The 16,183-nt window shown below is 45.1% G+C and overlaps 1 protein-coding gene across 6 annotated transcripts in view; it reads right to left on the bottom strand.

Annotated features, from left to right (window-relative positions):
* Window positions 1-6: 6 nt before the first annotated feature.
* The window catches only part of LOC102990764 (inactive serine/threonine-protein kinase TEX14), a 24,939-nt gene continuing 8,762 nt past the window's right edge, over window positions 7-16,183 (bottom strand). For 3 of the 6 annotated variants that reach the window (XM_028487203.2, XM_028487205.2, XM_028487207.2), the window contains exons 5-13: window positions 15,396-15,547; window positions 14,103-14,293; window positions 13,173-13,308; window positions 10,888-11,813; window positions 7,045-7,151; window positions 4,369-4,494; window positions 4,081-4,169; window positions 2,915-3,196; window positions 7-2,068 (exon numbers count right to left, since the gene is read on the bottom strand). In XM_028487203.2, the coding sequence (XP_028343004.1) occupies window positions 1,920-2,068; window positions 2,915-3,196; window positions 4,081-4,169; window positions 4,369-4,494; window positions 7,045-7,151; window positions 10,888-11,813; window positions 13,173-13,308; window positions 14,103-14,293; window positions 15,396-15,547 (2,158 nt within the window). In that variant the 3' untranslated portion in view covers window positions 7-1,919. Of the gene's footprint in view, window positions 2,069-2,361; window positions 3,197-4,080; window positions 4,170-4,368; window positions 4,495-7,044; window positions 7,152-10,887; window positions 11,814-13,172; window positions 13,309-14,102; window positions 14,294-15,395; window positions 15,548-16,183 lie in introns of all 6 variants that reach the window. The other 3 variants (XM_028487204.2, XR_008616896.1, XM_055083605.1) reach the window with 3 other exon arrangements.

Genomic DNA, 16,183 nt, shown 5'->3' with positions numbered 1-16,183 from the left:
CAAGCTGGGGACTGAATTTAAACACCATGATCCTCAAGGGCCTAGATACAGTCCATGTGTTGGCGCTGTCCTCCAGGCTGAGGCTGCTCAGAACTGGGACTCCCTCCGGTATTCCCGTTTAAAGGCAAGTGAAGAAGCATGATTTTGGGGCTTCCCTGGTGGCGCAGTGGTTAAGAATCCGCCTGCCAATGCAGAGGACGCAGGTTCGAGCCCTGGTCCGGGAAGATCCCACATGCCGCGGAGCAACTAAGCCCGTGCGCCACAACTACTGAGTCTGCGCTCTAGAGCCCGTGAGCCACAATTACTGAGCCCGCATGCCTGGAGCCCGTGCTCCACAACAAGAGAAGCCACCGCAATGAGAAGCCTGCGCACCGCAACGAAGAGTAGCCCCTGCTCTCCGCAACTAGAAAAAGTCCGCGCGCAGCAACAAAGACCCAACACAGCCAAAAATAAATAAATAAAATAAACAAATTTATAAATTTAAAAAAGCATGATTTTAAAAACAGCAATGCAATCTCAACAATAAAAATAAAATAAAGTACGTTATTTCTTCAGCATCTCCACTCTACCCCTTCCTTTTTTGCTCCTTCTCTACGTTCAGGCCCTGATCACCACATGGCCAGACAACTGGCTCCTTTCCTCACCTTCAGTCATCCCTTTGCAGAGGTTTTGTGGTTTATATCCTTGGACATTGCTTTTGCCATACTTCCTCCTCTGTGCACTTAGCAGCTGCTTTCCTTAACCTCTCCTGTCAAACTGAAATTTCTCAGACAAGCCTGGCGTCCCATACCTTCCCCACTTCCCTGACAGAGCTGCTTCTCCAGCCAAGCCAGTACGCTGAACGTGGCACATCCTTCCAGCCCTCACATGAGAGAAAGAATAAATTGTCCTGTGAGTGGTTTGTGTGCTATGATTAATACAATAGCATGTTCTTCGAAAGACCTCAAATGTTACCACATCTGGCTTTTTACATTGTTTCAGTCTCAGCTGCTGTTTATATTCTTTAAATGATCCTGGGCCCACGTCAATGGTGATTAAAAAAATTTTGGTTCCTTGCTCTGGCTGGACTATGGCCCAACTGCATGCTTGAAGAATGCATTAAATCCCTGAAGCAAGGCTGTAACCCCAATGCAAATGCTAGGATATGACTGTATCCCAGAGATCTTGCTGAGGCAGAGGTTTCAGGCATCAACACATTCCTTCCACTGAGTTGAAAGGTGAATTTGGGTCTTAGGTGACATTCCAGGTGAAGGTACTCTCATCGCAACCCTGGCCTTGCTTTTCCTACTTCAATCTGACCTGAGTCACGAGCTTTGGTAACTGACCGTGCTTTAAGAGTTGGTCTTGGGACTTCCCTAGTGGCGCAGTGGTTAAGAATCCGCCTGCCAACGCAGGGGACATGGGTTCGATCTCTGGTCCAGGAAGATCCCACATGCCGTGGAGCAACTAAGCCCGTGCGCCACAACTACTGAGCCTGTGCTCTAGAGCCCGCAAGCCACAACTACTGAAGCCCAAACGCCTAGAGCCTGCGCTCCGCAACAAGAGAAGTCACCGCACTGAGAAGCCCGCACACTGCAACGAAGAGTAGCCCCTGCTCTCGCCACAACTAGAGAAAGCCTGCGCGCAGCAACAAAGACCCAGCGCAGCCAAAAATAAATTAATTAATTAATTTCTTAAAAAGAGTTGGTCTTGTCTAGCCAACTCGACAGAAAGCTCAAGGGTCAGAGCTGAATCTAACACTTGTCTGTGTTTTCCCCAAGCTCCAATATACACAATGCTTTGAGTTGAACTAACTCAAAAAGTATCAGGCAGGGAGGAAAGACTTCTTCTTTCATGTCAGAGACATGAGGGCACATGCTCCAACAAAAAAGAACTACTATAGATGTTATTTCAAAGTCATAATACATAACAACTCAGTTCTAGTAGGTCTTTGGGTTCAAGCTGGCTCTCCAGGCAGTATGACTTACGCTGTAAGACTTCTCAACAACCACAGGTGCATCAGAATTTGCTTGAAAGACTTCACTATGCTCTGGCTGCTCATTTTTTCTGAGGGACAGGTGCCTGATACCTAATAATTATAACACAATCATTGTCATTTGGTGATATTCAAATGGCATGGAAGGGGCAAAGGCTGGCGTGAGAGAAGAGATGTATGCATATTCTGCCAAGGGTGGCCATGTTTCATATGTCAAATCAAAGTGGAGACTGTTAGGCTAGCCTGGCCCCAGCACGTGGCCCTGGATCAGCCATCCTTTTGCCTCCCCATTCAAGAGCGATGCTTGACAAGGAACAGGTTTTAAATACAAAAAAATCCAAACCAATGGATTTTCTACCTAAGATAAATAATAATTTTAGATGTACCTTTAGATGTACCTTGATTTGCAAACAACTGCGAAACGATATCCCATGCCCTGATCGCAAGCAAATTACCAGGTGGAAATACACAGTCTTCAGTTTTCACCTACAAATCTCTAAAAGTGATGACAGTAAATGTCATTTGTCTCTAAGTTCCTCAGGCATAGACTCTCTGAGAGCCACTGGAATTTTTCTGGCTTAAAATGCAACGCAAAGAAGTGGGCAGTAGGGAGTGGCCTTCCACCAATGCCCTCAGGTAAAAGGTTCAATTCTTTGTGAGGTTAGACTCAGATCCAGGGTCAGTGCATGGAGATTATTTTACTTCTTTGGACAAAGGAATCTGCTCTGGTAATAGAAAAACTCAGGAATCTCTGGACTTCTTTACCTGTCTGAAGGACAGTGGAATTAGAAGGGTATGCTGCTTCCCCCGGAATTCAGGATTCCCAGACAGGCAGGAAAGGAGAGAAGACCAAAGGAAATATTCTAGGAGGTTTACTTACTTTTGAGAGCTGACAACTTGATAGAGCTCACCTACCCTGACTCGTCCAACTGAACTTACCGGTGAAACTTCGAGGCCCTGGCTGTCTGCCATGCTGGTCACTGTTGCGGTCACTGCTGTCTGTTTTGTCACACTTGCCATTTCCTCCTGGCTCATCATTTTTCTTGGGATGCTCTACAGCTTGCCACCAGTCCACATGCTTAGGGACCCTAATGGGGGGCTGCAGCAGGGGATCAGGCCTGTTTTCAGCCTCATTTTCTAAAGTCACACTACTCTGAGGATGCCAAGGAGGTACTGCCAGCTGCCCAGTAGCTGCTTTCTCTGCCATTTCTTTCACCTCCGCTAGATGTAAGAGAAAGCAGCGTTTAAAAGATCACTGTGAATGCTGGAAACAAAAGCTTTAGATTCTTAGAGAGTTATGTCATATTTTATAGCTCATATTGTCACAATGATTGCTTTTTTGGAATTGCATCAGCCTTACCTTGCCCTGCTTGGCCTGAAGCAGAAGAGAGGAGAGAATTGATGATAGAGTAAGGGAAAGGCAGAATTTCAGTTAGTTACAGCGCTTTTTGCTGAATTAGAGTAAAAAGTAACAGGAAACTTGTAGATGGACCTTCTTGCTGTGAAGATTTTATAAGAAAATGACATCTGAAACCCCTAGTCTGTAGAGACTAACGGAAGGAATTCTATTTGAGTTTGTCTAGCCTTTCTAGACCACACTGAGCTCATATTTTGGGAGTACATATGTATGTGTTCATGTGTGTTTTCAACTCCAATTTTCTATACCTTTGCAATGTCACTTAGCATTAGTATCAAAAATCATAGATGCTGTATCCTTTTAAGCTTACAAGATTAAACTGATACAAAAGGATAATGCCCACAAAATATGTGAAAATGACACTGCAAGCTCTCTACCTTAATAATGTTATATATTAAACATCTATATTGTGTATTTTTACTACATGTGTTACATAACATACATACACATATATATACGTATACACATGTAGAATAGAAGTATTTCCTATATAGTATAGAAATGAATAAAGCACTTCTCTTCTGCAGTTTGTAATCAGAAAGGTCTTGCTTTTAAAATGGAATAATCTAAAAAGAAAAGAATATGGGAGAACAATGCAATACAGGCTGTGTACTTACAGATAACAACAAGGTTAGAAAGATACTTTAAATTTCATTTTGTTCAACAGAATCCATGACTTTATACTTACTTTTCCATTTTAAGTGTATCTCTCCAGCATCTTCATTATTTCTTGACTTTGTGTTATAGATTTTAGAAGACACAGATTCCATACTGATCCTGAATTGCATAGATTTGGGAGAAGGGGGCGAGTGGACACAAACACATCAGTTTGCTCAAGTTCTTGGCACAACCCCAAGCCCATCAGCCCACCCGGAGGACTGTCCCCTATTCTCTGAGCCGTTCCTGACATTGCACCGACTCCTACCCACCACCAGGGAGCACTAGACTTCCCAACGTTCAGCCCACTAGGCTCTACCTGGAAGAGCCTCGGCCAGGGCTGGATGACGTGAGCGGTCCCTGTGGGTGGCCTGGCACAGTGAGGAGTGCACCACTGAGCTGTGTCGTTCTGGTTCGGGCACTGGACTCTCTAGGCCTTCCCTGGCTAAGAAATAAAAGGAGTGGGTTAGAAGATCTCGAGGTAGAAGACGCACAACTGAAACACAGCTGCACCAGACAGAATCCTGGTCCTTGGGCTGTAGCAGAGCCCTGCCACAATGCCACAGAACATAGATGAAGGTTCAGTAGCTGTGCCTGCCCTTTGATCAGAATCCTCTGGTAGTATGCACACCTGCATATCAGTGACAGCACAATAGCTAACATTTGTAAAGATGGTCTTGAGGCACCAGGGGCTCTGAAGAACATTCAGAGATCTTCAGCCTAGTTTCACTGAGTTCGAGACCATGTCCTGCCACTGGCTAGCTGTCTGACTCTGGCAAACTTCGATCTCTCTGGGCCAAGGTTTCCTCATCTGCAAAACAAGGGAGTTTCTTTTTCCTCTAAATATCCCATGATTATATATATGTTATCACCTATTAAACTGACTCGTTGAAAATGTGTGATCTATGGCATATATGTGAATTCCCTTTTATCCAGAATACCCCACTCTCCCACGGGATCAGAGTGCGGAGAGACTGTTGAATTGGAAAGGTCACATCTAATCAGTTTCTTTGAAGAGCAATTTGGCAATAGCTATCAAGAATCTTTAAAATGTTCAAACTCTCTGAGCTAGTAACTCTGCTTCTGGGAATCTATCAAGAACATAATCCAAAATGCAAAAAAAAAAATTTACTGACAAGTCACTGTAGCCTTATTCATAACAGGAAAAAAATAAATAAATAAAACAACCTAAAATTCAACAATGGGGGAAATTCAACAATTTCAAAGTAAGTTTACAGGATGTTTTTAATAACAAGGGATAACCATGTTCTAATATAAAGCAAAAACTGAGGATACAAAATTGCCTACATGTATATAATTACAATTTTTTTAAGCATACAAAAAGACTAGGTGGATTGGTAGCAAAGTGTTAAACTTTTCTTTAGTCAGTTTTTTGTTCTCCTGGGGGAAGAGGGTGGAGCTGGGCAGGCGAAGCCACAACTACAGCTTTTGCTTTGACATCCAGTGGCTATACTATCACCCTATCTGCCTCTGTCAGTGATGTGACTGCTAAACTCTCTGATGCCAGTTAGGCAGTTCTTCAGTTAATTTCCTTTGTAAAGGTAAAATACACTAATCTAAAATGTCTGGGCATTTTCCTTGATTCTCCCTTAATGTACATATTTAACCAAAATGAATGGAACAGCAAATTTTTCATTAGTTTTAGTCACCACTGGGGGTAGGAACAAAATCTTTTTTCCAGAAGGACTGACTTCAAGCTGTGGATTAATGTTGCCATTTAACCACAGAAAAGGAAAACTAAATTGATATAATACTTTATCTTGAAAAACATTTATTGCTCCATTAGTAATTCCTCCTATGCAGGGACTTCCCTGGTGGTCCGGTGGGTAAGACTCCGTGCTTCCAATGCAGGGGGCATGGGTTCGATCCCTGATTGGGAACTAGATCCTGCATGCATGCCACAGCTAAGAGTCCACATGCCACAACCAAGAGTTCTCATGCCACAACTAAGAAGCCCACATGCCGCAACTAAGTGTCCGCATTATGCAACTAAGAGTCCACATGCCACAACTAAGACCCAGTGCGGCCAAAATAAATAAATAATTTAAAAAATAATAATTCCGGGGCTTCCCTGGTGGCGCAGTGGTTGAGAGCCCGCCTGTCGATGCGGGGGACACGGGTTCGTGCCTCAGTCCGGGAAGATCCCACATGCCACGGAGCGGCTGGGCCCGTGAGCCATGGCCGCTGGGCCTGTGCGTCCGGAGCCTGTGCTCCGCAACGGGAGAGGCCACAACAGTGAGAGGCCCGCGTACCGCAAAAAAAAAAAAAAAAAAAAAAAAAATTCCTCTTATGCAAAATAAAATTTGTTTTACCTAAGTTCTTAAAAACCCAGCATATGCATACGCTATCCTTCTAGTGATTTGTGCTGAAACCCATTCATTTCGTTGATCTGGCTAAAAATCAGAGGCCGCAAGGTAACAGTGATACTGTTCAACCCCCTGCTTCTGTCCCCCAGAGTCAGTGATGCTTCTTTTGACCAACACTGGTTTTCACGTAGTTTGGTTTCTGTAGCACTGGTGCATGGAATACTTGGCAATTCTTTTTATAAGAAAAACAATCTGGGGACTTCCCTGGTGGTCCAGTGGTTAAGAATCTGTGCTTCCAATGCAGGGGGTGCAAGTTCAGTACCTGGTTGGGGAACTAAGATCCCACATGCTGCGCAGTGCGACCAAAAAAAAAAAAAAAAACCCCACAATCTGGGCAGTTTCAGAAAGGCAGGATGCTTTGCTTTTGACAACTGATGAGTTCTGTCTGGCTAACCTGCCAGCCACTTGATGTCCCCTGTAAGTCTCCATTATACCACTATTCTCACTCACGCAACGGAGAGAACTTGCCAAGATCTGTTTCTGTGCTACTATGCCTCATCTCTCACAATCTCTTTGTCACTAGACATATGAAGATCATTCAGTGGCCTCAGGGTCACATGGGAGTCTAAAGACATGGTGACACAAAGAACAATACCACGTTAACCCACCTGCTGGTATTTTGGTTCCTGTTTCTTTCCAAACTGCCCTTGGCTCCGTGAGTGGGCTGAAACTGTTCACCTCTGTTCTGTTTTCCAGGACCACAAAGAGATGGCAGCTTAAAAATCAGTAGACATGTTTTAGTGCTTTGATGAAGGAATTCCTCCTTCCCTTCACTCTCACAATCTTTTTCTTGGCTGCGTTGGGTCTCTGTTGCTGTGCGCAGGGTTTCTCTAGTTGTGGCGAGTGGGGGCTACTCTTCGTTGCAGTGCACGGGCTTCTCATTGCGGTGGCTTCCCTTGTTGTGGAGCATGGGCTCTAGGCACGCGGGCTTCAGTAGTTGTGGCGTGCACGGGCTTAGTTGCTCCACAGCATGTGGGATCTTCCCGGACCAGGGCTCGAACCCGTGTCCCCTGCATTGGCAGGTGGATTCTTAAGCACTGCGCCACCAGGGAAGTCCCTTCACATTCTATTTTTAAAGCCATTCTCGCTAAGTGTGTAGAACTAACCAGACCTCTCAAGACAATTTCATTTTGCATGTTTCACATCTAGTAACGCATCTCTTAGCTGGAGGTCTCTACATAGAAATGTTGGCCCCCAGGACTCCAGGCTGAACAGGGCACAAATGGAGAAGGAGCAGACAAAATAGACATCAAAAATCCCCAAACTTGGGCTTCCCTCGTGGTGCAGTGGTTGGCCGCTGAGCCTGCGCGTCCGGAGCCTGTGCTCCGCAACGGGAGAGGCCACAACGAGAGGCCCGCGTACCGCAAAAAAAAAAAAAAAAAAAATCCCCAAACTTGGACTTCCCTGGTGGCTCAGTGGTTAAGAATCCGCCTGCCAATGCAGGGGACATGGGTTCGAGCCCGGGTCCGGGAGGATCCCACAGGCCGTGGAGCAGCTAAGCCTGTGCGCCACAACTGCCAAGCCTGTGCTCTGGAGCCCGCGTGCCACAACCACTGAGCCCGAGCGCCACAACTACTGAAGCCCGCGCACCTAGAGCCTGTGCTCCGCAACAAGAGAAGCCACCGCAATTAGAAGCCCGCGCACCGTAACGAAGGGTAGCCCCTGCTCGCCGCAACTAGAGAAAGCCCATGCGCAGCAACGAAGACCCAATGCAGCCAAAAATAAAAATAAATACATACATACATAAATAAATAAATTTTTTTTTTTTTAAATCCTAAAACTTTCCCCTATATTAAGGCAGCAGGTTTTGTGGCAGGAGCCCCAGGCCCTGGGTTCTAGTCTGATCTTTGCTCAGACTAACCTAAGAGAGCCTTATGTTTCAGTTTCCTCATCCATAAAACAGGGACAATAATATCTACCTAAATCCACCAGGGGGATGCTATGAAAATAAAACACAACAACGAAAAAAGGTCACAATACTTCAGAAATAGTAGAAGCAAAATAAATTAAAGCCTATGCCCTTTATCCAAAAGAAAGACTTTGGGATCTGCTTACTCCAATTTTAACAAATGTAGTTAATTATATTTCCTAACCTATTAAGGCAACAAATGTGAGATTTGGGGATGGCAGCAAGATGCCTAAAGGTGAGAAGATACGTAAAAATGATCATCATCTCTCTGGAATATGACCTCCAGAGGCTCTTGCGTGGCGGCAGCACTGTATCATGGAACGTCACAATAACAGATGTTCAGAAAAATGTCACGGTCACCAAGGAAAGGCCAGGATATATTTAGAATATATCCAAAGTAGGTATTTAGAATAATGGGAAGTTTGTAATGTTTTCATTCAGTATGATTAAAAATTTGAGAATGGAGAAACTGAAAGAATGAATTTCAATTGTCTGAAAAAATCATTTAGGTGAAAATGCCTTACTCCTTGATTATGCTAGAAAACCAGGGTACACTTTTTAAAGAACAATTGAAATATGGTATAATTGTTTTCCACATAGTCTTATGTACTAGTAGGTGGCTTCCAACAATGGCTGTCATCAATTCCTTCCCTCCCTGCCATTTGGGAGCTGGAATCTACTTCCCTCCCCTTGAATCTGTGCTGGCTTCATGACTTTGACCAACAGAAAAGCAGCAGAAGTGACACTGTCCTAGTTTTTAAGAGGCCTGGCCACCTCAGCTTTCACTTGGGAAGCCAGCTGCCATGCTGCAGAGAAGCTTGGGTGAATGAAAAGCCAAGCGCGGAGAGAGGCCATCTGGGGGAGCCTAAGGCACTAGACAGGTAAGTGAAGCCTTCTTGGACCTTCTTGCCCGGCCCAGCCTCCAGCTGAATGCAGTCGAGGGGGTGATCCCAGCCAGTGCCACATGGAATGGAAGAATCACTCAGTTAAGCCCTGTCATATTCCTGACCCACAGAATTATGAGAAATAATAAAACATTGTTATTTTAAGTCACTAAGTTTGGGCTTTTGTTGTTGTTGTCGGACAGCAATAGGTAACCAAAACACAGTATACAATGAAAGTTATTTCTAATGGTTTTCTAGCAAACTTTAACTTCCAATAGAAACAGAAAAATTAAGAATCTAAGTAAATTCTTTGTGCCTCCTCTTTACATAAAAACAAATGCCAAGGCTTTTCCAAATGTTCTAAGTGAGGACTGAAGCCTCACTGAAATTCAGCAAGGAGCAGTGAAACAGCACGAGACTGGGAGTCAGAAACCTGCCCCTGACCAGCTGTGGGCCTTGGCAGTAGCACAGCAAGGCATGGGGGTTAAGCGGGAGTTGTCTGCCCTGTGCAGGCCTAAGCGGGTGCACTGCAGCTGGAGGATTTTAAAACAATAATAAAACTCACCAAAAGCCTGCTTTTTATTACCATGAGCCAGGAACTCTAAATAATTTTAGTAATAAGATCTTCCTTCCAATGGTGCTGACCTCTCCTACTCCACCCCGCTCTCAGCCACACCAGTGGATCTTGGAAAGTTTAAGTCTCTGAGCTTGAGCTTCACACTCTGTAAAAGGATGGGCTCGATCCACCTCTAAAATTCTGATTCAAGAGGCAGCCAGCTCTGCATGTGTGAACTTGTTCAAATTCATTCGTTTAGTCCTTCCCTCAGTGACCGTTTATCAAGTACCTTCTACGTGCTAGGCCCCCTTCTAGGTGTGGGGACACAGCATGAGTAAGACCTGTCCTTAAGAAGCTCATGGGGCTTCCCTGGTGGCGCAGTGGTTGAGGGTCCACCTGCCGATGCAGGGGACACAGGTTTGTGCCCCGGTCCGGGAGGATACCACATGCCGCGGAGCGGCTGGGCCCGTGAGCCATGGCCGCTGAGCCTGCGCGTCCAGAGCCTGTGCTCCGCAACGGGAGAGGCCACAAAAAAAAAAAAAAAAAAAAAAGCTCATGGAGGAACCATTCTTCAACCCATGGTTTCTCACATCCTCTGAGGCATCTTCTTTGACTATCAAGTCCCTGTCCCCCACTGGTGTCTGAGATACTCATAGTACAGCTTGTGGTTCATTCATCATAATATCCCAGGGTCTAATAAATAGCCTCTTGCTCTATAAATGTTTGTTGAATGAGTGAATGAATGAATGAATAAGCAATTTAGAATGGGGATTAATACCTGCCCAAGATACCATATTTGGTGAGCTCAACTATATAAAAGTGTCAATACTTGATTTTTTTAACCTATAAAACAACAATATCACATGGTTCAAACTTCTCTGAATTTACAGAGAAGGTTATGGGCTGTGTGCTGGGTTTGGAACAGGAGGTAAAGAGTTATCTATCTTGGAATTCCAACCTAGAGGCCTTACTTCCCAAAGCCAAGAGGACCCCACTGTGAGTTGGCTGTGCTGACGTCAGTCCTTGCTTGCAGGTTAGGGGCAATGCTGGACCCGGCTCCAGATCCTGCTTATGCTGCCCTGCCCCCACTTCTCAGCCTTACCTGTTGGCCCTTCTCGGACCGATCCCTAGTGCTTTCTTCAGTGACCTGGGGGAAAGGGGTGAAAGGTGTCCAGCCACAGCTTCTTTTCTTGGACCTTTTGCCTAAATGTCCTCCTTGAAAGTCTCTCACTGTTCTTGGAGACTTTGCTAGGGTCGGGCAGTTGCCCTCAGTGTCCGGCTGCAGGTCCCCTGGCAGCTGCATGGCGGGAGGAACATAGCTTGAAGCTGGGGGGCCCAGGGCTGAAGGTGAGTCACAGAAGTCTGCAAACTCTCTGGAGGAAGCCCACAAAGGCCTGCACTCCTCCTGCTCCTTCTGTGTCATCTCAAGCTTACCTATTTTCTGTTGAGTATTCCTCAGCAAACTGGCATTCTGGTGCATTAAGGTCTGTGAAATCTTTAGATTCAGCACACACTTACTGATGTACTCCTCGGTCCGGGACCTGTTGCTCACGTTGCCCTTGGCTCCTCTGGCTGGCTCGAGCAGGCTGGGTGAACTAAGTGAACCACTCTGCCAGCCCCAGTCCTCAAAGGAGAGCTCCGTGTCAGCTTCTGAAGAGCTGTTGTCCTCATGGCAAAAACAGCACGCCTCTCTCTCCATCTTTTCTGACTCTTCTTCCATGGACTTCAGTTCATCTACCTGGTTTTGTCTGGCCCCCTCAAGAGATGAACCAGTTCCTGGGGGCTCTTCCTCTTTGTCATCTCCCATGTCCAGGCAGCCTGAGTAGATTTCGTTGATTTCGAAGCTGCAGAGGCTCGCCTGACCTGGGCTGGGGCTCCTGGCCTCTTCCCCGACAGAGCAAGCAGGAGAAGCAGCGTCTTGGTTCTGTGTCTCCTGGGCCTCCAGACTTGGGTCTGGGACCGGAGGTTCTGGTGTTGCTTTCTCGGTGGGAGCGGAGTGACCCCTTGGTGAATGAAGCTGACCACCTGCTGAAAAGAGCAGCAACATGCAGCTGATTAAAGTGATTGCAGCAGCTCAGCAGCCTTGGCTTGTTGCTCAAGCGACATGAGACCACAGGAAAAAGTTTTTTATCTTCCCACTCCCTTTCCAGTTAGGAAGACTACCAGATAGACACACAGAGGGTGAGAGGGTATTTCTAACTATTTTGACGTGGGTTGAGATAGAAAATTTGGGGTACCTCCCTGGTGGCGAAGTGATTAAGACTGGGTGCTCCCAATGCAGGGGGCCCGGGTTCGATCCCTGGTCAGGGAACTAGATCCCACATGCATGCCGCAACTAAGGAGTCCACCTGCCACAACTAAGGAGCCCACCTGCTGCATCTAAGACCCAGTGCAACCAAATAAATAAATATGTGTAAGGGAAAAAAAAATTTGGGAAGGATTAAACCTGGGAGGAAATGTTCTAAGCTTTAAGTTATAGTATGTTCAAAACATGCATAACTTCAGGACAAGCAAATTACAGGCCCCTGAATCTTAGGACTAAATTCATACTTTACACAAAAGGTGTTTGAATATTCATGTCAGTTCAAGTTGTGCTCTTTGTGAGCATCTGATAAAAGAAGCTGAGACACTGCCCAAGAAGCCACTGCACTGAGAGAGATAATAGCTCAAAAAATAACTCCAGGACTGACTACCCACTACCCCTGGTTGATGGTGTACAGCTCGCAGAGAATGGGTCGAAAGAGCCAAAGTAATAAGAGCTTGGAGGGCCATTCTGGAGGCTTCCAGGCCTGTCCAAAGAGTCAGAGAATAGTCACTTGGCTAGAATCCAAAGGCCTATGTTCCAGCTGTGTAATAAACCTGGAATTGTGAGCAAGCCACAACCTCTCTGAACCTTGGTTTTTGCATCTGGAATATGAGGGCATCAAGCCAGATGATTCCAAGGTCCTCTCCAGAACAGAGCTCTAAGGTTTCCAAGTATACTAAAAAGCAGTAAGCCTTTAGAAAAAGGTTGGAAGGAAACACCAAAATGTTAACAAATCATTTCTGATGAATTAAAATGTTAAGTAATCTTCTTTGTATTGTTTAGAATTTTCTATAATGAGCAGATAATAGTTTTAAATTTCAAAAATCACCATTTTTATTTGTGAAACAATTAAATACATTCCTAAATCATACTAGAAAGAAACAGATTGTTACTGCACAGTTCTGGATCCAATCAAGGTGAATATGGAGCCCAAAAAGTTTAACTTAATAATTTTAAGGATCTTGATTTTTCCCTAAGGCATCCATCTTTCTCAGTGTAAGTTATGGGTATAGTTTGGAGGAGTTGATTAGTTGCAGCTCTCAGAACACATTCATGTCAAAACCTGTGGGTTAAGGCCATACCTGTTTCCTTCAGCTCTTTTATTTGCAATGGATGTTCTGAAGTCACTCCTAAACAGACATTGACATCAGGATGGAGCTCATATCTCTGCACCCTGGGACTCTCAGTTGGCTGAGTTCTCTGGGCTCCAATAAAATCCTGTAACAAGGGAAGTACTGGCAAGGACATATCTGCAATCATCTGAATGTCTAAAACTGGTGTTTTAGAAACATACCTAGGTGTCAAATAAACTCCCTGTTACCCCTGTTGGGTAGACTGACTGTAGTCCTAATAAACGAATTAACTGTTAATTACCAATATTTAAAAAGTAATAACAGGGACTTCCCTGGTGGCACAGTGATTAAGAATCTGCCTGCCGGACTTCCCTGGTGGCGCAGTGGTTAAGAATCCGCCTGCCCATGCAGGAGACATGGGTTCGAGCCCTAGTCCGGGAAGATCCCACATGCCGCGGAGCAACTAAGCCCGTGCGCCACAACTACTGAAGCCCAAGCACCTAGAGCCCGTGCTCCGCAACAAGAGAAGCCACCGCAATGAGAAGCCCGCGCACCGCAACAAAGAGTAGCCCCCGCTCGCCACAACTAGAGAAAGCCCGCGTGCAGCAACAAAGACCCAATGCAGCCAAAAATACAAAAAAAAATAATAAAATAAAAATTTTTTAAAAGTAATAACAGTAGCTATCATTCACTGATCGCACTGTGTGCCAACAGGGCGTCTCTTTTACGTACTAACACCCCGCAGCCTCCCTCCGCAATTCCCTGCTGCCCTCACCAAGTTAGGCAGTTAGAATTTTCTTGGGAACACAGAAAGGGTGTAATGAAATGAGAATTTCCAAAATATCCTACAACTTGGTCTCTAGCTTCTTCTTGGTCTCTAACTCCCTATCCCCTGAGATAGGTAAGCAGAAATAAACTCCCAACAACTTCACAGCTTACCTTTAAGTCATTTTTCAGAATATACTGGATATCTTGAAGGTTCATAGTTCGGTCTTTCTGCTTGACCTGGATGCCTGACTTAACAATGTCATAGTAAGGTTTCGGAAGCCTGACGTCAGCTTCTAAATAATTTCCCAAGACTATGGTTTCTTTAATAATTGAGCCATCTAAGTCATCCCAGGGTATGCTGTCTGTTAAGGAAAAAGCCATAGGAAGGAGAGACATTAAGAAATCACATGAAATTGTCTAAACTTTGTCAAGTCACTCAACCTCTTTAAAATTAATTTCTCTCTGTAGAAAAACTACCGGAAGCCCAATAACAAAGGAGAAACCACTTGACCCAAATAACAGGGAAATCCCTGCCACAGAGACAGGAAAAAATAGTGTCAGACTCATGTAGGTATGGACTCTCTGCTGGCAGACCTGGGGATCACAAGGGAATGTTTCCTGGTGTCAAGTAGGCTTACCCAATACATTCATGTCATGGAAGGTGTGGTTTTTGCCTCTGAGACTGTAAACTCTGCTAAATGGGGGCTGATTCTCACCCCCTTAGTGAATGTAGTACGTATGCCTTCACCTTAGAGTCCTGTATGTTTGGAAGGGTTTCTATGTCTTTTAAGTGACACTGCTTGTACATACGCTGGCTCCTGGGTGTGTTTGATTTCACAGTTTACTTCTCAGAGGCCAGTCCTTTCCCCTCGTTTATAAGTTCTTAACATAGAGAACAGACTTGCAGTTGCCAAGAGGGATGGGGGAAGGGAGTTTGGAGTTGGTAGATGCAAACTATTACATTTAGAATGGATAGACAACAAGGTCCTAATGTACAGCACAGGGAACTATATTCAATATGGTTTTTCAATATGAAAAACCATAATGGAAAAGAATACAAAAAAAGAATGTATATATGTGTATAACTGAGTCACTTTGCTGTACAGCAGAGATTGACACAACATTGTAAATCAACTACACTTCAATTTTAAAAAAAAGTTCTTAAGGGGCACCTCACAGAGATAAGCATTGACAGCAATATTCAGTTTAAAAACACTCCTTGGATTAAATGCATTACCACTGACAGGCTGATAGGTGGGCTTTGCTGAGTCTTAAAGAACAGGTTAAAAGAGAAAGATTTCTGGGAGATCATGTTATACCTTCCATAAACCCAAAGAGGTTTCCTTAAAGAAGTTTTTTTTGCCTGTGTCCTGCATTTTCATAAAATTAAGTAACTCTTGGGGGGAAAAAAATCCAACCTAAGAATAGGGACTTTGGTCACCGTCAATGAGCTCTTTGATCTACCTGTTAAAATCTCCTGTATGATCACAGAAAAGCTGTAGATGTCTGACTTTACTGTGGCTGCCTTCTGTAAGATCACCTCCGGGGCGGCCCAATTGTACAGCTGGGTGGGGAGGGATACTCGAGTCAGGTCCTTGTGTACACCTCCATCCCGGCTACGGAAGGAAACACAAGGTAGGGCTCAGTCTTAAAGGATCACTGTGATCACCACGCCGCACATGTGTGAAACATCTGCCTCTGAAGACTGACAACCTCCTTGAGCTTCCAGAAACCAGCTAGACCCTGAGCTAACCCACACTGCCTGCTATTCCAAGGCCTGCAACTCCTTACCATTCCTACCCGAGCAGGCCCTGCCCTGCCTCCCACCTCATCTGGCCGCTCTCTCCCGCTCACTCTCTCCTCTCAAATCACAGGCGCCCTCTTTCAGTTTCTCCAGCATGCCAAACACATCACCACTTCAGGTCTTTGCACCGGTGGCTTCTTCTGCATGGCATGATCTGCCCACAGATCCTAGCATGACTGGCTGCTTCTTGTAATTAAAGTATTAGCTCATAACACATATACATGGAATCTCAAAAAAAAAAAAAGGTTCTGAAGAACCCTAGGGGCAGGGCAGGAATAAAGACACAGATGTAGAGAATGGACTTGAGGACATGGGGAGGGGGAAGGGTAAGCTGGGATGAAATGAGAGAGCAGCACTGACATATCTACACTACCAAATGTAAAATAGATAGCTAGTGGGAAGCAGCCACATAGCACAGGGAGATCAGCTCGGTGCTTTGTGACCACCT

The sequence above is a fragment of the Physeter macrocephalus genome, unplaced genomic scaffold (genome assembly GCF_002837175.3).
Source record: "Physeter macrocephalus isolate SW-GA unplaced genomic scaffold, ASM283717v5 random_1443, whole genome shotgun sequence".
NCBI classification, from domain to species: domain Eukaryota; kingdom Metazoa; phylum Chordata; class Mammalia; order Artiodactyla; family Physeteridae; genus Physeter; species Physeter macrocephalus.
This window is presented reverse-complemented; position numbering and strand designations above follow the sequence as displayed.